The sequence below is a fragment of the Lygodium microphyllum genome, chromosome 29, assembly GCF_053477565.2.
Source record: "Lygodium microphyllum isolate KBCC chromosome 29, Lygodium_microphyllum_v1.1.10, whole genome shotgun sequence".
NCBI lineage: Eukaryota > Viridiplantae > Streptophyta > Polypodiopsida > Schizaeales > Lygodiaceae > Lygodium > Lygodium microphyllum.
The window spans coordinates 93,006,110-93,029,883 of NC_141163.1; the positions used below are offsets into that span (position 1 = coordinate 93,006,110).

Consider the following 23,774-nt stretch of genomic DNA (forward strand, 5'->3'; position numbering starts at 1 on the left):
TTATATACATATGCACTAGAGCTTGTAACATAATTGGTGATGTTGATCTAAAATTTTAAAAATGGAAGCTTCTTAACGTGGAATACAAGCATGATAAAACACAAATCATGGGTAGAAAGAGAAGAAATGATCAAGGCTACAATACTTGTATTCATATGCTCTCTTTATAGTTCTCGACAATATGAAAGTTTTTATCTTCATCACTTTGCAATCTCTCAGTAGTATCGCAACTCAAAGTTAATGACATGTTCGATGCTTGTGTAGCTCCACCAACCATACTTGTCTCATCTAACCACACAATTTAGAAGATTCAATATTGCATTTTTGATGATTTAATGTAAAAAAGGAGAAGGAAGCTAAATTCAAGTTCCTTGTTCTGCATGGTATGCTATTTCACCTTACTTTTAAGATAAGATGATGTGGTTGTCATTGCATGGTTATGCCAATTTCTCTTTCTTTGGTTGATGAACCAATTATTTATTTGCTTGAGCTCCAAACCAGTTTCTTGAACTAGTCTCGCTTTCTCTTCTTCCTTCAAGAAAAGAAAAAGTTTCATAAGGCCCCTTAACATCATTGTTTAAAGAAGTTGTCTTCACAAATCCACATCAAAATTACTACTGGCAAGCATTTCTCATGGGAGCTTTTAAAAGGCACTCCATATTGGTACTATCAGCACACTCCATATTGGTATTACTAATGACAACACTCCATATTGGTATTCAAAATTTTTATTTTGAACTAACGTAAGAGTACACACACACACAAAAACATAAACTCATTGGAGAATCTATGAATTGTTAGCAAGATTTTAAAAAGACACATTTTCTACTATTGGAAACCCTTAAATGTTTGAATGTCTTTCATTGTAACCCACATATGTATTGTGAAAGCTATTAATACTCAATGATGCTCAAAGATCAATGTCATAATATTTTGTAGCTACCTTGAAGTAAGTTAGTATGTTCATTTTTAACACTTTGGATGTATTAAGTCATATGTGAACTATGCCAAAGTCTAATGGGCATATGCATAAGTAGATAGCTTTGGAAAGACTTACATGGTCCTCTTCTATAACATAATCATGGAAGATAAGGTTGTGATGTCTTGGTCTAGCTAAATTAAGTCAAAAAACAAATTTGCAAATAGATCAAGAATGGAGAGAGCTAATGGTTAATATGTTTCATTTACAAATAACCAAGTTTATTTATCTAAATGCAAAAACATGATTGCATTGATTTAAGATATATCTACAAAGTGAAAAAGACAATTAAGCTTTCAAATATTTCTAAAGCTTATATGCATCTTTATCCTTATGCTCTAGATATTTCTATCATGTAGAAAATTGTAAAATTGCTTAGACTATTGTCAAAAAGAAATATACTTGTAAAGACTTTAAATAAAATCAAGATTTAATAGTCCCATGTTGTATTAAACGTTTAACTATATGCCAAAAGACTAAAATACCAAGAAATATTGGACCCTTAGTGCCCAAAAGAAGTTTCCTATAGGTAGTTTTGTCATGTAGAATTTCCTTATCAACCATTCTTTAACCTTCCTTGAAAATACTTAAATATTCTTGTAGCCCAAAAAAATATGATAAACATCTTTATTTTCCACATGGAAAAATGACAATAATGTGGGAATTTGCATCCACTTACATAGCTTATTCCTAGTTGGAAGTTTCAAAAGGAGAACCTCATGCATAACAAATTCAAGTTGCTAAAGGGAGTCACCTTCCACAATGTTCTAACTATTATTCAATATGCCTAAGTTCTTGTAATAGCCTACCAAAATTTGACCAATAAGATCTAATTGTATTAATCTAGCAATGATTTGGCCCTAAAACCATGGTATTCAATTTATCTAGGAATTTATGATGTGATTTCACATTGTAAGTTGTAGGCTTTCTTCCTCTAAAAAACTCTCTAAAGCCAATTATATTCTTCCTTAGCATGTGTCCCTGAAAGGCACTATAGACTTTTCCAATCTAGAGAGTTTCCAATTCATACATCAAGACAACTATTTAATTTCCTATCATGTATGGTCTTGGATAGTTTGGGCCAGGTAACAATATGAGAGATAGCATCATTAAATACCAAATTGTTTATCCAAATTAAGAGTCATGAGCGAATTTTCGTTTAACAATGTTCTCACACCATTAAAAATTTTCAATAATGACCTTCAATGACTCTAAAACCTCATTTTCTTTGTCCCATGACAAAGTCTCCAAGCATCTATTTTTCCTTTTATTTATCCAATACCTAGAAATAGCTTTCTTTCACTAATATAGCAACTCCAATAGGGTAGCATAAATACTTTTTCAAGACCAATATACTCCATGTCGAATTGCCCTAGTACTCAAATAGTCCACACAAAGCTTAGAATTTATTTTCATTATTGGTATAAATGTAAAGAGCATTGCTGTAGTTTGAAAATCTTCATAAATGATATTAGATTTTGACTAGTAAACTAAGAATAGTGTGGAAAATTAAGGGAATGAATCATTCCATTTCTTATCCACCTTCATTCTGGTCTTGTAGAATAAATGTATGGTTGTTATTGATAATTAGGAAACCCCTTAAGGCTAGATTACTACTACTTTTTTTCTTGGTATGACACATGCTTCCAAGGAATATGGGAATGCTAGATTTGCTATAAGGAGAAGATATTATTTTTGCATTGTTCATTGTTGAATTAAGTATTTGGAGAAGCAAGAGAAGGTCACACTCCAAGTATTTTAGAATTCACTGGTTAAAGAAGGAGAACCCAAGATACTCTTTCTAAGGTTCAAGGTGAGCTAGGTAATGTGGTTTCTGATGACAACACCATTAGTGGATCTTTTTGCAGTTATCTTTTGAATACTATTGGAGTGTATCTTGGGATCACAAATGGGTACTCAAAGAGTAGAGAAAATCATGAAGTTATGGAAAGGAAAATGCTTTATCTACCTTATTAGGATAAAACTATACCTCCAAAGAGGAAAGTCTCTAAAGATTGGAGGTTTTTGAATATTATAGACAAAGTTTTGATAATTTTGTCTTTAAGGCTCCTTACATTTGAGAAAGTTCATATAACAAGGTTTTTTTTATTACCAAGTTTATGTATATTCTATATCATTAAAAGATGAAACCTAACATGAAAAATGTTTTTTTGCCTTGAAGGTAAGAAGAATACACATCTTTAGTATGTATGAATTAAGATCAACACATTTTGCTTCTAAAATTGGACATGGAAAATGCAAATGAATTGTAAATTATGGGTCAAGATTAGAAACTAAAAGACACAAAAAAGGTGGCATATTATCTCTATACAAGAAAAACATATGATTAGGAAGATATAATTCCCCTTGAAAACTTGATAGCTTTACAAAGTAAGGTTACTCCTTCTCTCTCCAATATTTTAAATAGAAACAAATCCTATCTTGGTATACATAAACTAGTTCAATCATTTATAGAAACTTACATGGACTTTACTACTTCATGATAATGTAAGAGATGAATTACATTTGTGGCCTTTATATGATTGTCCACCTTTATATGTATGGGATTTTAAGGAGATATGATAATTTCTTTTAAGGTTGTATCAAATGAGTTTTTTTGTTTTGTTTTCTAATAAAAGCTCTCCATTTCCTTATCTAAAGTATCAACTACCCTACTTGACCTCTATATTTCCAAACTTAATCATGATAAATATGCAACATGGATGTGCATGTGTGAGGGATCAAATGGTGGGAAAGGGTCTCTACATAGACTCCAAATCACTAAGAGGTATACAAACTTCTCTCTAGGTCAAATTTTTCATACCCCTTCGATATCCTAAAGATAAAGAGAGGGTCATATCTCTTTTATCTCACTATCTCCTCCATCATCCACCTTTTTACTCAATGGGAATCATATTTTTAATATTGGAATGGCAAGGATAACAATGTACCTTAGAAATATTTACTAATCACTTACTGACCTCTTATCATATTTTGCCTCAAAGAAGAGAAGGAATCACAATTAATAAAGTTAAATAAATCCATATAAGCATCATTAAGCCAATTTCTAGATGAAATTTCATACTAGGAATGAAAATTTAAATTTTTTTATACAATGAAGTTCTAAAATGATGCTTAGAGTGATTAGACAATCAAATGGGCTAAAGTAAGAGATATGTTTTGAAATACCTCTCTCTCTCTTCAACAATTGGGAAAGCTCAAAATGTGGATTATAAGATATTAATTGGAATAACTTGAAGGATACCTCTCTTATTGAAGCCAAGAAAAGCTTGTAAGAGAAAAACACTTCATGTAGAACAATTTCATTGATATGGGACTTTGGATATGCCTTCCTTGCATTCTTTGAATGCTCCTCCTTTAGTTTGAACACCTTTTTCACAAAGAATGGGCTAGAATAGAAGATTCTACCATTAATGCCTATTGCAAACTTGGAGCTTCAATTGTAACAAGCAGGATATACACCGACTAGGGTTTAAACACCCCCTCACATTGACCAGGGTATATAAGGTGTAAGAGCCCCAAATTAGGGCAACCACTTATTATCAAGATCATACTCTTCACCTTCATCTCCAGCTTCCATGGCTTCCTCCTTCCTTCTCTCCTCTTTTCTCTCTTTCTCTCTCTTCTTCTAGTCTTCTTCCTTCTTCTTCTTGCTCTCTTTCTCTCTCCTCAGCTCTTCTTCTCTCTCCTCTCAGCTTCTTTCATTACAAGTGGTATCAGATTTTCAGTCTTTGGTCCTTTTCCTCTTTCCCCTTTCTTCCTTTTCAAATCCCAAAAACCCTAGTTACTCAGCTTATAGGTACAAGTACAGTAAGAAGGACTATAGTTAACTTCAGTTTTTTGGAACAAGTAGGAGCTATGGTTGGAGATTCAGACATATCTAAAGGTAAAATGGTTAAAATAGCAGGTTGTCACTTCTTTTCATGCAAATTCTAAGGGTTCAAGGCCAAGTTTAGAGTCCCAAGAGTTGGAAGAGGGAAAAACCTCAGTTACTTTTTGCTCCAACCCCTTTCTCCTCTACTCCTAGGCAAGCTGCCATAGCAATACAACAGAGATAACTCCTCTTTTTCCTTAGAGCAGCCATGGGAGTGCAAAATTGAAGCCCCAAGAGCCTTCAAGACTTGCCCCTGACCACATGCCATACCCTTGAGAAGGGTCGCAGGTCAGGAGAGACCTCAGGGAATAGCCTGCAATTTGTGATGCATGTTGGGATGCTATTCCCTACTCCTCCTGCCTCCCCCCCTCCGCCCTAACCTTCCTCCCTTTGCTTCCCTCTGCCACTCTAGGCTCCTGATCCAGCACACTGACCTTCTCCTCCTTGAAACTCTTGCCGCCAGGATTCAGCCCCCAAGGTGGACAACAGTTGGACTCTTTGGAATAGTTTGGGGTAGCCATGGATTCTTCAAACTAAATCCATCTCTAACCCTCAGAGCTCAACCCCCACAAGCCCTTTAGCCTAGGAATGAATCCTCTCACCTGGATGAAGACATGGAGTTCAACATGCATGGAAGCTTTGTGGGGGCAACCATGAAAGTTTCACTTGAAGCTTCCCATTCTTAAAGCTCAAGCTTGGGGACAAGAATGGGAGCCTTCCTCATCTGTTAGGAGCATTCGAATGTTGAAGTAATCTTCCATGGATGCCCCAACCAACCGGACTTAATCGATGATTCATGCTTCAAGGTCCTCCCGAGTATTAAAGAGGTATGCCAATTTGATCTTAATCTCTCAATTTAGCCACTTGCTAAGCTTAATCCATTGCTGGAGAGATTTAAGATTGCATAGGTTTAATAGTTCAATCCTCTTTATGTGCATGCATCATACCTCTCCTGAAATTTATTATAATGGGTGACATTAACCCCTATTTGGTCTTGTGATCTTGGATGAACCCAAAATGACTAATAGCCATTGTAAATTGGGTAAGTAGTAGCTAGTGAGTCAGTGGATTGCCAAGGTAACCCCTACCCCAATCTTTGTCATTCCTTGCATCTCATGAAAAGGCCAAAAATCTTCTTTGCAATGCATTTCATGCTGATTTCTTACTAAAAATGTCTGCCATGTATACTCTGACTTAGGAAAAAGGCCGATACTAGGTGAGATGGTAAGAGAAAAGAGAGACGACCCTCCCTTACCACTTAAGACCCTAAAGGGGGGCACAACCCGGCCCGAGGGGAAATTTTCCCACCTCTCAATGATCCGGAGCTGATACTTGTATTCTGGTGTACGTACTTCCATGAGCTCCACTCCCCTACCCCAATGATCCCTCTTGGATACCCCACAATGCTAATGGCACCCATGTATGACACTTGAAGTGCATGCAGTCAAAGGAGATGTATGATAGTTAATGTACTTATGCATTAATGGCAAAGTCAATGGGTATGCAATGATGCTTGTGATTATGCTCAGTATGCTCAGTATACTATTGATGTGGCTGATCAGGCCCCTTGAACTATGCTCTATCCATGTAAGACCTTGGTACTAATAAGGAACATGCACTATTTTTTGTCATAGTCCTACAGGAGAGTCAAGAAGATCCCATTGCAAAAAATTCTATTTTGAATCTGGGAGTGAACCCTACATCTCACCTCAAAGAGGGCTTTTCCCCCTCAAGTTTGAATCAAAAACCTCCCTAATGGGAGCTACGGTTTGAAAGTAATGCCAATTTTTGTGCACTAGGGTCACTGTGGAGAGGGTGCAGACCGCTCCAGAGGACAGGCATAGTAAACCCATTACATAAAATTTTGATCATTTTCTGTCACAAAGGTTAATAGCTCATCTTGAAGATAATTGTGTCCCCTCTGACTTGAGACCAAAACCTCACCAATTGGAGTTTCCTACAAAGAGTTACACCCCTTTTTACTGATAGCAAGTCCTGTGGATTGCATCCAAATGGCTGGCCAGAAAGGCAAAAGAAAGGCCCAAGAGGAACTTCAGAGGGAGATTAGAGACTCCTGAACCTCCATGAATGATGAACCAAGCTCGGTGCAAGATTACCATGGTGATATACAAGAGGAAATGCCTGAAACGGACACATACACCCTTCTCAATCACGCCCTCTACCAACATGAGCTCCGTCATATGGAACGACATAATGATATGGTCACCAACCACGCCAAATGATGTCCAAGTATGATGAAGTGATCAAGTACATGGCTATCTCAAACTCAAAGACTCAACAGACCTTGGAGCAGCTCATTACTCTTGTTGCTCAATTAGCGACCGCTTCATCCCAAGAGAAGATCAATGACTCTAGGCATGAGTCTAGGCATCCTCCACATCAGGAATCGTTGCATGGTCCACATGGTATAATTGCCGCTAAGGGAATTTCCCCTTCTACCTATGAGATCGGGGAACCTTCTCATACGGATGATGAGCCCCTATTGAATTCCCTTGTCTACCATGCAGCCAACATCCATTTGAGGCCTTCCCCCACCTTGGGTCGGATTTCCCCCGCTCTCCCTAGGAGCCCCCATGCACCTCATATGAATCAACCCCATCAAGGACAAAATGGTACAAATGGCCAGCCTGGCAATCATGGATAGCATGGTTATAATGGACAAAATGGGCTTAATGCACCACAAGGGATGTATGGATAGCAAGGCATGTATGGCCACCATGGGATGTATGGACAGCAAGGATTTCATGGGCAGCAAGGCTCCAATGATTTGCGTGACAAGGTCATCCTAACAAAGTACAATGAGCAATCCCCCTCATCATCTAACTTGGAGGAATGGATGTCCAAGTTGGAGTGCTACTTCAATATCTACCCCTGCACTAACGATCAGAAAATACTTTTTGCTTCTCTCCACTTGGAAGGGTTTGCCCACACATGGTGTCACTATATCAATTGAGAGGATCAGTAGTTCATTGTGACTGGGAAGATTTTAAAATGCATATGGTCCAAGTTTTTGTGTCCCCTATGGAAAACAAATGGTTGGCAAGATGATGGTACACTCTTGACTAACGTAACCTCATTGTATGTGAATACACAAATCAATTCATGAACTTGACCATGTATGTGGAGAGCATTAGCAACGATGCTAAATTGCATAAGTACATCTATGGGTTGGAACCGAGCCTATCGACAGATGTCATGGCCCAAAAACCTACCACACTGTTTGATGCAATTGAATTGGCTAAGAGATATGCAAGAAAGTACCATAAGAATAAGCATTTTCAGCAAGGTGTTGGGCAACCCCGCATTCCTTCATGATCAGCCCCATAAAAAGGTGGTTTTTGAGGCACTTCTATGCCTAATAACAACCCCAAAGTACCCACTTACCCCGTGTTCCATGCTAAAAGAAAAATGGGCGTTTTGGGACAACATCGGGCTCTAATGCTGAGAATAAGTATGCTAAAAATAAACATTCCATGACATCACCGTACCATGGATCCAGTAACCAACGGTTCATCCCCCCAAATGTTGTAAAGGAACAAAAGGAAAAGGTCCCATGCTTTAAGTGTGGAAATAAGTACATTGCTGATCATGCCTCCCAATATCTGTACAAGACAGCTAAGGTCAAAGTTCATAGCATGTATGTCATGGAAGATTGGCACATTGAGAAGGATGACCTGCCCATTGACCAGGCTGAGCCTACGGAGGATGTTGATCACGAGCAGTTCTATAACCTCGAGGACGGGTTTCCCTTTGACCCGGGTGATGCTCCATCACAGATACTTGATTTGACATCCCATCCTCCTCCCACTTCCCTTTGCTCGATCTCCTTGGATGCTTGGATGGGTTCCCGTAGCCCCAGTACCCTTCGCATTCAAGGCAGTATCAATGGAAAGCATGGTTTTATCCTCGTGGATAGTGGAAGCACTCACAATTTTGTCAATAAATCAGCCATTGATCAATTGAAATGCACCCCTATGGCATTAAACCGCCCCTTCAAGGTCCAAGTAGAAAATGGAGAAGAAGAAATTAGCACACATGTATGTCCTACAATTCCCTTATGCTTGGCTGAAAATTATGTGGCACTGGTTGACATGATTGCCCTAGATATAGACCCCATTGACATTATCTTGGGCTATGATTGGCTCAAAAAATTGGGGAAGATTACTTTGGACTTCTCTTTGCTTTACATAGAGTTTATGATGCATGGACAGCCTATCCACGTAGAGCAAGTTCAAGATCATGCTGATTTTCAGCTCATTACAGCAAAGCAACTTAAACGGGAGTTTAAGAAATGCTCACAAATCTTTGTTTTGCAATTAAATAAGGAAAATTTTGATCAACCCTTTGGAGTATCTCATGATTCAAACTTGCAGGACTTACTTAAGGAATACAATGACCTATTTCAGATGCCTACATCCCTCCCTCCGAAGAGACAAGTGGACCACCCACTTGACCTAAAGCTCCATTCCAAGCCAGTGAATAAAACCCCCTATAGACTCTCCAAGTGTAAGCGTGAAGGGGTTGCAAAGCAAATCAAGGAGTTGTTACAGATGGGTTTCATTGAACCGAGTTTTTCCCCCTATGCATCCCGCGTCCTCTTAGTCAAAAAGAAAGATGGCTCCTTTTGCATGTGCATTAACTACAGAGATTTGAACAAAATTATAGTGAAGAACTGCTATCCCATCCCACAGATTGATGATTTACTGGATAGGGGCATGCTTTTTCACTAAGATTGACTTGCGCTCTAGCTACCATCAGATTCGTATGCGGGCAGGAGATGAGGTCAAAACGACCTTTGGGACTGATCCTGGACTCTATAATTTTCTAGTGATGCCTTTTGGGTTGACTAATGCCCCCGTCACCTTTCAATGCCTCATGAACAAAATCCTACAGCTCTTTCTATTCAAGTTTGTGCTTGTTTTTATTGATGACATCCTCATTTGCAGCAAGTCATCCATGGAGCACTTGACACACGTTCAGAGGGTGTTTGACATATTTAGAGAGCATCGACTCTTTGCTAAGGAGAGCAAATGCATATTCATGCAGACATCTGTGGAGTACTTGAGACACATTGTGAGTAAAAAAGGTATACAGGCTGACCGAAAGAAGGTGCAAAGTGTTAGAGACTGGCCCACTCCCTCCACCACCACTTCTTTGCATGGCTTCCTTGGTCTCTCTTCATTCTACAGATGCTTGATTAAGCATCATGCCACCATTGCAACACCTTTGACTGATTGCTTGAAAAAGGAGTCATTATTTTGGGATGCCACTGCGGATCATAGCTTCAAATAGTTAAAGGATGCACTTACTTCAACCCCCATCCTTGTTTGCCCTGACTCCTCTAAGCTATTTACCATTCATTGTGATGCCAATGGCCGGGGTATTGGTGCAGTATTGTTGCAAGATCATGGTGTGATTGCATTTGAGAGCCGCAAGCTTGATGATAAGGAGATGCAAATGAATGTATATGACCAGGAGATGTTGGCCATTCTCCATCCCATCAAGAAATGGCACCACTATCTGTATGGCAGCTGCTTCCAAGTAAAAAGTGACCACTGAGTCCTCTAGTACTTCTTGACTCAGTCTACTTTGGCTCCTAAGCAAAGGCAATGGTTGTCAACCTTACAGAACTATGACTTTGATATTTCACACACTCGGGGCAATGATAATATTGTGGCTAATTCACTCTCTCGAATGTGGGCATACAGAGTGTCCTCTATCTTAGAATTGCACAGTGATTGGGTTGAAGAGCTTTAAGAGGCTTACTTGTTAGATGATCACTTCAGCCACACATTTGAGAAATTACAGCATGGGGTCATGGCTAAAAACTCCCAATATCAGCTTAAGCATGGCCTTATTTGGTGCCATGGCAAGATTGTCATCCCCCACCCTTCTCCCTTCATGCAGAAGATCATGAAAGAGATGCATTCTTCCCCCGCTGCTGGTCATTTGGGTGTTTTCAAAACATATGACAGGATTTCCAAAAGCTTTCATTGGAAAGGCTTATGGAGGGATGTCAAGGACTTTGTGATCAAATGTGTTCCATGCCAACAGAACAAGGATAGTACACTCAGGCCCGCTGGCCTCTTGCAACCTCTCCCTATCCCTGAAGGGAAATGGACTCACATCACAATGGACTTTATCACTGGCCTTACTACGACTAAGAAAGGGTGGAATAGTATCTATGTGGTCATTGATTTCCTCACCAAAGCTGCCCACTTTATCCCCACTAAGATCCAATACACTGCCTCCCAGGTGGCCACTCAGTTTATGGAAAATGTCTTCAAGTTGCATGGCTTGCCACATGTCATAGTACATGATCAGGATATGCAAAGTTTATGAGTAACTTCTGGAAGACACTTTTTACCTCCATGGGGACCGTCCATTGCATACCACCCTCAGACTAATGGCCAAACGGAAAGAGTGAAAAAATGGCTTGAGATATATTTGAGGCACTTTTGCCATGATGTACAACATAGTTGGGATACGTGGCTTCACTTGGCTGAGTTTGCATATAATACCTCCACGCACTCTAGCATTATATTTTCCCATTTTGAGGCCTTATATGGGTATAAGGTTCCCCTCTCCATAGTCTTATTTAATGATAAGATCAATCCTCAGAGTTAGGCTGAGTTGGATCACATGCAAGCTTTACTTCAGCAATGTAAAATGAACGTTCAAAGGCCCAAACACACATGAAACTCTATGCTGATGAGAAACGAAGGCATTTGGAATTTCAAGAAGGGGAATTGGTCCTTTTGAAAATACCTGAGTCCCGCTACTCAACTCTCAGAGAGGGCAGAAGTAACAAGCTGTCCCACTGCTTCTATGGCCCATACCGAATTCTAAAGAGAGTTGGTGACTTGGCCTAATGCTTAGAACTCCCCCCTACCACCAAAATCCACAATGTGTTTCATGTCAGCCAGTTGAAACCCTTTGTAGGCTCCTCAGTGGACTATATGGAAGAGCTTCCCCCCATAGATGAAGAAGTCATCACTCAATATATCCCTAAAGCAATCATTGGACAACGAGATAAGCACTTACGGTCCCGATCCATTAAAGAATACCTCATCAAATGGCAAGGCCTACCCTTGGAAGAAGCCTCTTGGCATCCAACAACAATCATCAATGAATTTCCCTACCTCCGTGTGAGGCCCAATGGCTGGAAGACTAGCCGGTCATGCCCCAATTGACCACCCTCTGCCCATAGACTACACATTGTTTTAGAAAAGTTTTTTACTTACTCAAATCTCAAGCATGTGCATTCTACATAGGCTGAGCATACTCGTGATAAGCTCCGTTTTGACATGGTATGCCCTATTTGGAGCAGCATATCAAAATTTATGACATGTTTACTTCAGCAGACTGGTCCCGAACTGCATGTTGTCCCTAGTCTCTTCCCACCCAATTTTCATTGTCAAAGGGCTCTGAGTAGTACTCTGCAACACTCCCTTAGCCCACCCATCACTCCCCTCTATTTCTCCTTGTTTTTGAGGGCACCCTCTATTTCTCCTTGTTTTTTAGGGCAAAAACCTTCTGAGTGGGGATTGATTGTAACAAGCGGGATACACACCGACAAGGGTTTAGACACCCCGTCACACTGACCGGGGTATATAAGGTGTAAGAAGCCCAGATTAGGGCAACCAATTATTAACAAGATCATACTCTTCACCTTCATCTCCAGCTTCCATGGCTTCCTCCCTTCTCTCCTCTTTTCTCTCTTTCTCTCTCTTCTTCTAATCTTCCTCCTTCTTCTTCTTGCTCTCTTTCTCTCTCCTCTCAGCTTCTTTCATTACATCAATCTTTCAAATCTTAAATCCTCCTTCAATGTACTTGATGTAGAGAAGGTGTATAACCAAGAAATAGATCTTCCTTAAGAATCTTGAATATTAAAGAAATAATCCATGGATGCCCTTTCTTTTTGGGTTGTCAAGAGAGGGAGAATGCCAAGAAAAGGAATACTAATGGCCACCAATGAAGGCCAAAAATGCCAACTTTGATGCCTAAGGTTGAGAAATGATTAAAAAGAGTGGTTCTTACTAAAAAAGGGAAGAAAATAGGATTGAGATTTGGTGCAAATCATGTTAGTTGATTGATGGAGAAAATTTGTTGAATCCCCGATTGAATATCTTCAATACCGTGTGAATGGGTTGCTTGATGCCTAGAAGGCTTATGTGTTGTCCGTTTGTGCCAAAGATGAAAGAATGAATAGGTAGAAGCTTGGAAAGCCCTTGGAAGCTTGAGAAGTATGGAGTTTCAATAGTAGAGACAAAATCCTCTTTCAAGTCTAGTTAACCTTCTTTTATAAAAATGACCACAAAAAATAACTAAAAATAGGTCATGGCCTACTAAAATTATCCATGTTTCTCCATATTTTATTATATCTAATCTACTCTAAGTAGCTCCAACCTTGTGCTTTGTTAAGTGTAAAAGATCCTTTAGCCACAAAATGTAACATAAATGGAATTGTGTAGCTTTATTCTTAGATTTTCCTGAATTCATATTGAAAATGGGATGTAGAGATGAAATAAATGTGGATAAAATGGATCAAAGGCATAGTTTCGATACCACTTGTTAGGAAATATAATTAAACAAAGAGAAAATATAAGTGCTAGAGAGAGAAAGAGGATTGACATAGACTAGATGAGGATAAAGAATACCAAAAAAGAGAAAGAAAGTAGAAGGAAACCATGAAAGCTTGGATAAGGTATAGGATGAAGAGATTTCTCAATGTATTAATGTGGTAAAGTTGAAAATGAGTCTCTTGCATCTTTTTATACTTGGGCAGTTGTAGCACCAAAGTATTTATTAAAAATATATCTCAAAATATATATATCTAAATTCTTTTCAAGAACTTAATTACAATAGCACAAGCTACTTCTTGTAATTTCTTCTCATTTTCTTTTGTAAATGTTAATGTCTAATTGCCCAACCATTTTTTGTATGTTTATGTATGTGCATGTGGGTGTGTGTGTGCGGACTCATGATATCTACTTTTAAAATTTGACTATGCTCCCTAGCACAAGTGTATCATAAATGTGATTCTCCCTTACACTTTCATATGGAATTTGTCTTGTACTTGGATTTTCTAACTCTCAAGGACTCCCATTGTTGCATCTTGTGACTTTCATTGTTGGGTGTGCAAGCTTGAAATGGGAATTTACCACTTTATTAACACACACACACACACAAGGAGAGAGAGGGAGGGGGAAAGAGAGAGAGAGAGAGAGAGAGAGAGAGAGAGAGAGAGATCTTACAGTGGGGTATGGCCACTTTGAATGTGCATTCCACCATTTTTTAAGGATTGAAGTGGTTTCACTAGGTAATTTTCCTGCTCGTCGCTTTCTTAAGATCTCCTCTCTAACATCAGCGATCTTATTTTTGTAGCCCTAAAAATCATTAAGGATAGAAACACCATTCTTTAAACATTTTCCAAAAAATGACTAAACCACAAGATGCAAAATTAGCTTATTTTTTGAGATTCTATACCATTAACTTTATTTAAGAGGGGCTCATAAGGGCTTGCCTGCTTCAACTCTGACTTCAGTTCTTGGCGTACTCTCTCCATTAGAGTGCGCTCTGATTCTGTAGGGATAAGAGGTCCAAGTCCTAGATTGTCAAGTCGTTCCAAAAAATCAAGATTATATCTTGCCTTTCTTTCATTTTCATCATCTGACATTGTTGCTCCTGGTTCTATGTCCCCCAACAACACTCCTACACTTCAAAAACCATCATGCCCTTTAGAGAACTAGGTGTGGTCTCTATTGTCATGATAACTCTTGTCCACAAAAAACATTCATTTAGTTAACTCAAAAGATGAAAATAGAATTTATAAATCCTATTCAAAGATTGTTTTTTCTCATGCTTTCTCTTCCAAATGACTATACTATTAAGGACAAACAACTCTTTTAAATATGATAGTACATTTCTTTATAGACTCACAAGTGTAAAGTGATCTATTACAAGTATACTAATCAAATTTATCCTTCCATATCCAAGCCAAAAATTAAGTTGTTACCTGTCAAACTTGTGAATGCTTGTTCAAACTCCCAACAAGAAACAATGGCTTCCATAGCTTGAACTCGTACATGCTCTCCCAATTGTTCACGGAAAGAATGGAGTATGTTTATATAATTTGCCTAAAATATCAACAAAATACATTATTTGGTAAACCATTTCATAGAGATGATCAAGGTTATTATTTAAGGCCTTGGTCTAATTATATTGTTATGTGATTTGCTAAGTAATTAGCAGAACAATGAAGGAAACTAATGTGCATGAAGTTATTATATTCTCTCCTCCGTGTCTTATTACAAGAGTATAACAACCAACTATCTACAACATGGTTAGTTGCTAAGCCCTACATGTAAGGAACTATGTAGGATAAATTTTTTGGGCCTCTCTATTTGAGAAAGCAAGGGTAACCATAGCCAAAACATTACTTCAATATAATAAATTTTAGTAGGAATATGATTACAAATATGCATGAGGGCTTTATCTTTAACTACATATAAAAATTTGAAAACAAGAAAACAAAGGCTAGATGCGTAGTAATTAAGATGTAATTAATTCTATGAGGTTTTAGAGCCTCCATTTTCATCTCATTGCCATGATTACCTACATTTTTCTTGTTAATTGAATTAATAACCCAAAAAATATCAATCTACCTTAATGTTTGAGGATCCCATTCTTTAGTTAACATTGGTGACACAAGCATCCAACTTCTTTTTTCCCTCAACATGTCGATATAAGCCTTACTATCATGTGTGTTCAAGGCCTAGTGTAAAAACCCTTAATCGTGAGTTTTAATGCATAAAACATACCCTTTTTCTATTCAAGCTATGAACAACCATATTAAATGATACCCTTATATGCGTAAGATTTTTTCTAAAGGATTTCAAACATCCCTTTCATTGAACCTACATAATGCACTTACATATTTGTGAATGACTCCTCCAAGTTGTGGCCTCGTTTTTGAGAGTTAAAGGCAAACTATTTGGTTTATATTGATAATGTGACAAACTCTTTCCAAACTTGGTTCTCTTTTCTTACTTATGAACTTTAACCTTCACTTCACCATCACTTTCTCCTAATCATACTGCCTTAGTTAGGTAGAAAACATTAGGTTCAACTTAGAGTGGAAGGATCACATACATTTTGTAGCATTTTTGGTCTACTCTAGTCTCTTTGTCTCAATTAAGATGGAATAAAGAGAACCATTTGTTTTGTGTATTAAATATCTAGCCATGATTGGGATAATATCTTAAGTGTAGTTGATCAAGAAGTTGCTTTAGATCATATATAAAATAAACAAATGGCTCATTTTTGGGTCATTGTTGCTTCTAGCTTTGATGGATCCTATGATATAATGAGAGAGTGTGTGTTATACATGCAAGGTAGCATGGCGGAAATAGTGAAAGACAACAAAAATACGAATAAATAAAGGAGTTTACATCATATAAAGAAATGCTAACCTACCATCACATGACACATGCATTACACAAATAAAGTTTTAAAAATGTGTATGGTATGATTGGCATGATGCAGAATCTAAGTAAGAACATGTGATTTTAGCATCACAAATTATAAATTATGAAAAATGGGACAAAGATCTAATAAAGGCGTGAATTTCACAAAACAAGAAAGCTAAAGACACGAGATATGGAATAGGATGTGTGACTAGAACATTACAAATTCTACTTCCATTTTAAGTGACCCACTTAGTTCTTATTCTTTCATGAATAATCTATATACACCATTAGATATATGCAATTACACAAACCATGACACATGTTGACATTCCACTATTGGATAGGTACAAATTTAACTAGGAAAGGCATGAATGATCTTTAAAAAGAGACTTAACTATGCATTGTAGACATTAAAACACAAAAACTAACCTCCATTGCATTCTTTAATGGTTTTTAAAAAAAGAAAGGTACGCAACACATCAAAGGGTTTTGATTATGGAGTTACATGCAAGATCTAAGTAATGTATATGGTCAAAATGTACTCTTAATTTGAAAGAGATATTCCATACATACTAGGGTACTTTATCAAGGAAAGAGGTGTGTAAGGGGTCTACCTAGCCTCAATATATGTAAGTCGGGTGTTTTACACTACATTGTGCTTGTTATTGGGACATTAAATATGATAAAAGCACAAGGTCAATGTGCTTAATAAAGTCCATGGAACCTCCCTAAAAACACAATTGAAAAATATTAATGGTCATACACATGGAACCTCCCTAAAAACACAATTGAAAAATATTAATGGTCATTAATTGCTATATGGAAGGTATTTTAAACTGAATAGGCCCTCAATAAGTCCAAATGACGTTGTCTTAAATGAGAGGGTAGTATTACACAATCCATTTTGCATAGTTATTTAAAAAGTTTGAATGCCTTAACATGAGCAACACAAATTTTTATACAAGCATCTTATGGTACGATCTAAGAATGGACACAATAGAAATTTGCTATTAGGCAACAAGGTAGATAGACTTGACCAAGGTTCTAGATTTGTATATCACAAATGCAAGGTGCAATATGGTGCAATTCATGAGAATAGTAAGAAAATGTGACTAGGTAGTTTTATTTTCACATGGAGAGTGGAGTGTTTCTCATAACATGGAAGACTACCACTTAACTATGGAAGAGTGGAGTGTTCCTAGTAATGGGGAAGACTACCACTTAAATATATGAGATGAGAGTGTTCTTATTAATGGGGAAGACTACCACTTAAATGTGGGAGTAATAGGGTGTCATAAGTCATCATTCCTAGCATAACCATGGTTTCCTAGCAACATTATGATAGGTAGACAAGATAAAGTAGAAAATATCTCAAGCATGTGTGGTTGAAGTCTTAGTTTCATTATAGAGTAAGGTGACTAAATAGGGTCATGTGACAACTATAAGTGAAGCACACAAATATATGTATTAGTAAGGTTAAACACATATGAAATGGAAGTTAGTACAAGTTTCCCTTTAAATAATGAGGCCCTTGAGTTTTTAATCACGAAAAGTATAATGAATCATTCATTACACTAGTTTAAAGCATTAAAGTATGAGTGAGGGTAAAGTGGTGGGAAACATGTGGACATGAAATATAAGTTATGTGAGTTTTTCTATTTGACAAGCATTGTGATATTGATTGTGTATTATTCATATGAGGGAGAACCAAATAAGGTATTTCTCTAGGTTGAGAAAGTCTTTCTTTTCTTTGGGTTGAGAAAGTCATTCTTAACATTTCAATGAACATTTTGTGAAATATTATAAAACAAGAGACTACTTTGGAAAGTTGGTTCTCTGAGTAGAAATGCCTAGAAATCATAAATGGAATTGCCACCACAAATATTATTGCAAATATCTATAAGATAATTCATTGCTTTACTTATCTTTTTAAGAGATTACCAAAAAAAAAAACTTGCATACAATAGGGGAAGATTTTATGACCCTACATATGATAAAAATTTTCAACTTAAGATAGATTTAAAAACATTTAAAAGACAATGTCATGATAATATTATAGGTGGGTACCTTTTATCTAGATAGAATTACGGAAATTGGTTGACACACTCAAATTGCTCAAAGAAATTAATTGCTCACATCTAACTTTTTGCATATGAAGTTTCAAATTATATTGTCAAGTCAATTAGAAATTTCAAGTTTTGCAACATTTTTCATTCATCATAATTCATCTAATATGAGATAGCCCCTATTAGAGAATTTAAAATACATTTGGTTGCATAGAATTATTCTATAGAATTGTACTTTTTATCATTGTGATGATAAGCATGAAATGAGAGAAACTATATATTCTAGGATTGTGCATTTTCATTTAGATGAGTAGGAAATGAGAGAAAGGTAGAATATGTTATAATATGTATTCATTTTTCATTCTTCATCTCAGTAAAAGGAAATTATGTATGTATTAACATCTGCACTTAATTCTATATATTCACCTCTAGATTACTTGTTGCAAGAAAGGGCTCATGAGGTGCATATTTAAGCAAATGTTTAAAGATACACAAGATGCTACCATGATGGAGTCCTAAAATTTATCAATTGACTAGTACCACAAATGGCTCACTTTTCTAGAGTTGCATAAGGCTCTTAAACAAACACTTGTTTTCATGTCTATGTTTCCTTCTCAACTATGTGCGCACACATGCACATGTGCATGAATGCATGCACACACGCATGTATGTATCCACACACACATAGACCCACAGACACAATCCTTGTGAAGAGTCCAACTATATATTAAAAGGAACTATGATCCTTAGAATAGCCTATATTGACAAACACAAGTTGGTAAGAAGTAGAGAAACCTACTAGGGAAGATGGAAAATGGCAAGAATTCACACATTTTCAAACCTCTCCATGCAAACATTCATGCCACAAGCAATTATGTATATAAAGACCAATGTATTGCCTTTAAAGCAATGTGAGGAAGGGTTTTTAATAGATAAGAACAAAGAAACCTAGGATATGTTATAATATAGGTATCCAACTTGACCACTTCCAATTTGGAATGTAATAATGAATCCTTTTAAAAGTAATTATGGCTCCTTAGAATCCATGTGTTTGGTACGGAAAGACTTTCCAACATTTGAAGCAAATGTGAGCATTGAGGAGTTGATATAAACTCTTAAAGGCGAATATTCTTTATAACTTTCCACACTATCACTTTGGCGAAATTTGGACAATGGCATGAGATTGTGTTACATAATTGGTACATTTGAATTGCTTTTTAATCCTTGACTTCCCTTGGAAGAGTTATTGGGTTTTATGTGATACGGAGATGTAAAACCTCATGTGTCAAGTGAGATGGGAAGGTGGGACCATAATTCTTTTATTAAGAAGGGACTTAGTAATATTTGGACTAGTAACATATGTCAAACATTAAGAAGGGAACTAGTCAAATCTGCATTGGATGTGATTGCTTTGTCCAATAAATTCCACGACCTAGGGTATCCTAAACCCATTCTAGATGGTCTCAATCGAGTTCAAATTGAAAGGCGAGAGAAGTGATGGAGGACAATGCTATATTGCAAAATCCTTCATGTGAGCACTAGGCTACCAAAAGTAATATAGCTATAAGGACTAGCTGCAACTAGTAGTAAATATACTATGAAGTTTGCATGAAGGGACACATGATCATAAAGAGCTTGGTACAAAGGTAGGAAATGGCATATTTGTGATTTTAATGGAGACAGAGAGAGAGGAGGCTAGAGAGACAGAGAGAGAGAGAGAGAGAGCCTACAGGCGTACCATGAAGCGGTCGAGTTCTTCCTTCTCTTGGTCGGTTAAAGGCCCGATGTCGTAGCGGGCTACTGTCGAATAGCGTGACGCCACGTGGTGGACACTGGAAAGCTGGGATTGGATGGCTGGGAGGTGGTCCACGGGTGTGGCCACGCGCAAGCAGTCCACGTGGGCGGCCAGCAGCTGCTCGTACATGGGATGGCCCAAGATGTGCGCCTTCAGCCTGGCCAGCGCTCTCGTATTATTATTATTATTATTATTAAGATCGTGATTGTCCACTGACGAACCGCCATTAATTAAGTTGCTAATGACTGGCTTCATCATGCCGCCCTCATGCATCCACCACCCTGCAATAACGATGTATTCACGGAAAAACGAGGTTTCAAACCTTTCTCTACAAAATTCAGTTATCATGAACATGTAACTATGAACTTTGCAGCAATTTTAGTTATGAAAATACCAAATACATGTAAATTAGAAAATTTGGGTAGAAAATCCCTCCAAAATTTTGAATTAAAGGTTTTTGTATATGTTCTCAAGAATATCTCTCGTGAACCCTAAAAAGAAACCACACATTGATGCTCTTGAGAGCAATTCTCATGAAATCCTAGCTTGAGAACTAAGCGAAAAGCTTTAGAAAACACTATAGGTTCCTTTCCAAGTCTTTGAATGAATTTACAAAGCTATAGGTTAACTCAAGATTGACAACTTGAAAACATCCTATAGATATGAAAATTGTAACGCTTTTCCCCCCTAAATTTACACCTTTTTTAAAAACTAGTCTCAAATTTTTGTCCAAAGAATGTCTAAGAGACCATACACACATTACCACTTCAAAGTTCATCACAATGTTAAAACAATTTTTAGCTAATCATCATGTTTCCTTTGATAGCAATATTATGCACATCATGATTCACACATGCTTTGGAAGCGCTTTGATTTAGAACTCAAAAAATGCATTAAGCATTTGAGCCATAATGTGAAGCTCAAGGCATATCATGTGTTGAGTCTAAATGCCCACATCCCTTGCTTATTAGTCTTACATATTATACTATGACAAGGGATTGCAGTAGTAACACCTAATTTAACATGCTATCAAGGCAAATAATATCACATACACCAAAAATACATGAGTGTAACTAGTTAGTACTTATTACAATATATTCTTCATGTACATATACATAATTTTGTTAGGATTAACAACGCTATGATCAATGGCATACATGTCCATAGAATAACGATTCCTAATGTTCTAAAACATGTTAATATTCCTTGTAAAGGTCTTATTATAACTCCTGCCATTCTGAAATGGAAAATTTAGTAGTATAAAATACCCTAACATCATAATGTGCATAGTAACATGAAAGATATTCTTGGTCGTTTGGTAACCTATACAAGGAAAATAGGATGAGATTTTTACTAAAGTGGGCATATGTGCATAGGTTTTACTTAGAAAAGAAATGGATGCAGTTTAATGGACATCCCTATGTTGATAAAAGAACGTTTTTGTCATTAGCTTCATAGATGGCTAGTTTATTTGGCATCCTTAAGTCGGGAAAATAAAGTTTTTGTCATTAGTTTTATAGTTGGCTAGCTTGGATTTTGTATCCATCTCCAACTATATAAAGACTAAGTTCATGTTGTTTGAAAGAGCTATTGGTGCCCTAGAGTGTAGATGTTGTGATCATAAGATGCATAGTAATTGCATGAATTTAGTTATAAGAATGATGGCTAGAAGAAACCACTTGATAAGACCTGTGATGATGACAAGATGATGGTGATTATGATAGTCATAAAAGAGATGGTTTGATGAGATCGACACTACCGACTATGACAATGGTGATGAATATGATGCTAATGATGACACGGATGATGATAGTAAAAACAAAGACCGTGGAATGATGATACTCCTAATGTACAAAGTGTCACAATGAAGAGAGCATGCTAGTGATGGTGTTTGGATGATGTATAAAAATGTGTGGTGGGACGATGATGTTGATGTAAAAGTACTAAGGGCTCAATGACATACCTTGCTGATGTTGAGATGGACGGTGGTGGTGTGGGAGGTAGCGGCTCATGAGAGGGTGATGGGGGAGGGACTGAGAGGAGGATGGTGGGCATGAGGAAGGGGGCTTGGCAGGAGCAACGATATGAGGGGGGAGCTGATGAGGACGATGGAGGGAGGTATGATGATGAGGGGTGGTAGCGACGTACTCATTGTTGTTGTTGTTGTGGTGGTGGTGGTGGTGGTGGGTGGTGGTGTTGTTTATATGGACGAAGGAGTGAGAGCAAGCGGAGGAGGCAGCGCATCCACACCACTTATACAGCCGGGGCGGTTTTTTGGCGGCAGCTGCCATATAGTTAGCAGAGGCCACATCATCGTCCTGGCAGCTTGTGGCATTACTATCTTTAGCAGCTGCGCTTGAGGCCAACCTGGCGGCAGCAGCGGCTCCAGTAGCACTAGTGACACTAGCTATAGTAAACCCCCCGCCATGAGGGTCATCATCGTCATGGTGACGGCCTTGCTTTGCTGCGACAGCACTACTGTTTGTTAATTTATCAGCAGCCGAGAGGGTATGAGCTGCATCAGCATATAGTAACTCATCATCATCATCATCATCATCATGCAAGATCAGCTTCAGTTGGCTAGTTACAGTACCAGCGCATGCAGCTGCTGGCTGGCTTGACTCGAGCCTTGCGGTCGTAATGCCATGATGACGCCGCTCGTGAATATTCAAGCCCCCCGATCGATGCATATCGTCGCGGCTCGTTGTATCCTCAGCGCCGCGGCAGCTCACGCCCTGATCATTGTCAGGATCATATTCATGGCAGCTGCGACCTTCGGTATCGTAATTGGCAGTGATATTACGGTCAATATCCTGAGGATTAGCTGCCATCTTGTTCATGATCTAGGAAGGAGGGGAGGAGGCGGGGATTAGGCGAGATATTGTGTAATCGTAATTATGATCTGCAGGAGTAGGCTATGATAATGTGGTGCCTGCTCTGATGGACTAGGCGTTATTTGGTATAAATTAGGGCAGCGAGAGGCAGATCTTGTTTGACACTAGGGAAGCTAAAGTAATATGCAGTATATTGATAAACTACCGAAGAAGCTTCTTCATACAGAAGAACAAAAGAACCTGAGCTCTCACCGCAGCTAGTCACCTTCTTTTCTGTTGCAAAAATGGCGATGGGGAGGATGCTGGAAGCCTGCTGCAGGCGCAGCTTCGTAAGCGTTTAAATGGACACGAGAACGAGATCAAAAAGAGAGAGAGAGAGAGAGAGAGGAAGTCAGAGTCTCAGTCGGTCCCTTTCGCACCAACCATCATTATCTCTCGGCCAGAAGAGAAGGTTCACGGAACACACTCTCACTAAACTACCGGGGAGACTGGAAGTGGCCACTCGCCAGCCAGGTACCATTCCATTCATATTCATCGGATATGTTCTCCTTTTCTCTTTATTGTCTGATCTTTGATTACTCACAAAACCTCCACCTTTTAAATTTAAAGCCTATTGTCACACACACTGAGATCCACCCGTCACCCTCTAACCTTATCTTTGCCTAAATTTACCTCTAAGCCTATATTTAAGAGCCTCCTTTGCCCCCATTAAG

General features: G+C 38.0%; 1 protein-coding gene across 1 annotated transcript; it reads right to left on the bottom strand.

Moving 5' to 3' along the window:
• Nucleotides 1–40: 40 nt before the first annotated feature.
• Nucleotides 41–23,359, bottom strand: LOC148010913 (uncharacterized). Its single transcript, XM_087671161.1, has 7 exons — nucleotides 22,191–23,359; nucleotides 20,171–20,508; nucleotides 14,914–15,034; nucleotides 14,422–14,609; nucleotides 14,153–14,284; nucleotides 403–532; nucleotides 41–288 (listed from the first exon to the last, which is right to left on the bottom strand). Exons 1-7 carry the CDS (start codon nucleotides 23,065–23,067, stop codon nucleotides 152–154), a joined length of 1,923 nt encoding a protein of 640 aa, XP_087527287.1. The 5' UTR covers nucleotides 23,068–23,359; the 3' UTR covers nucleotides 41–151.
• Nucleotides 23,360–23,774: the final 415 nt, after the last annotated feature.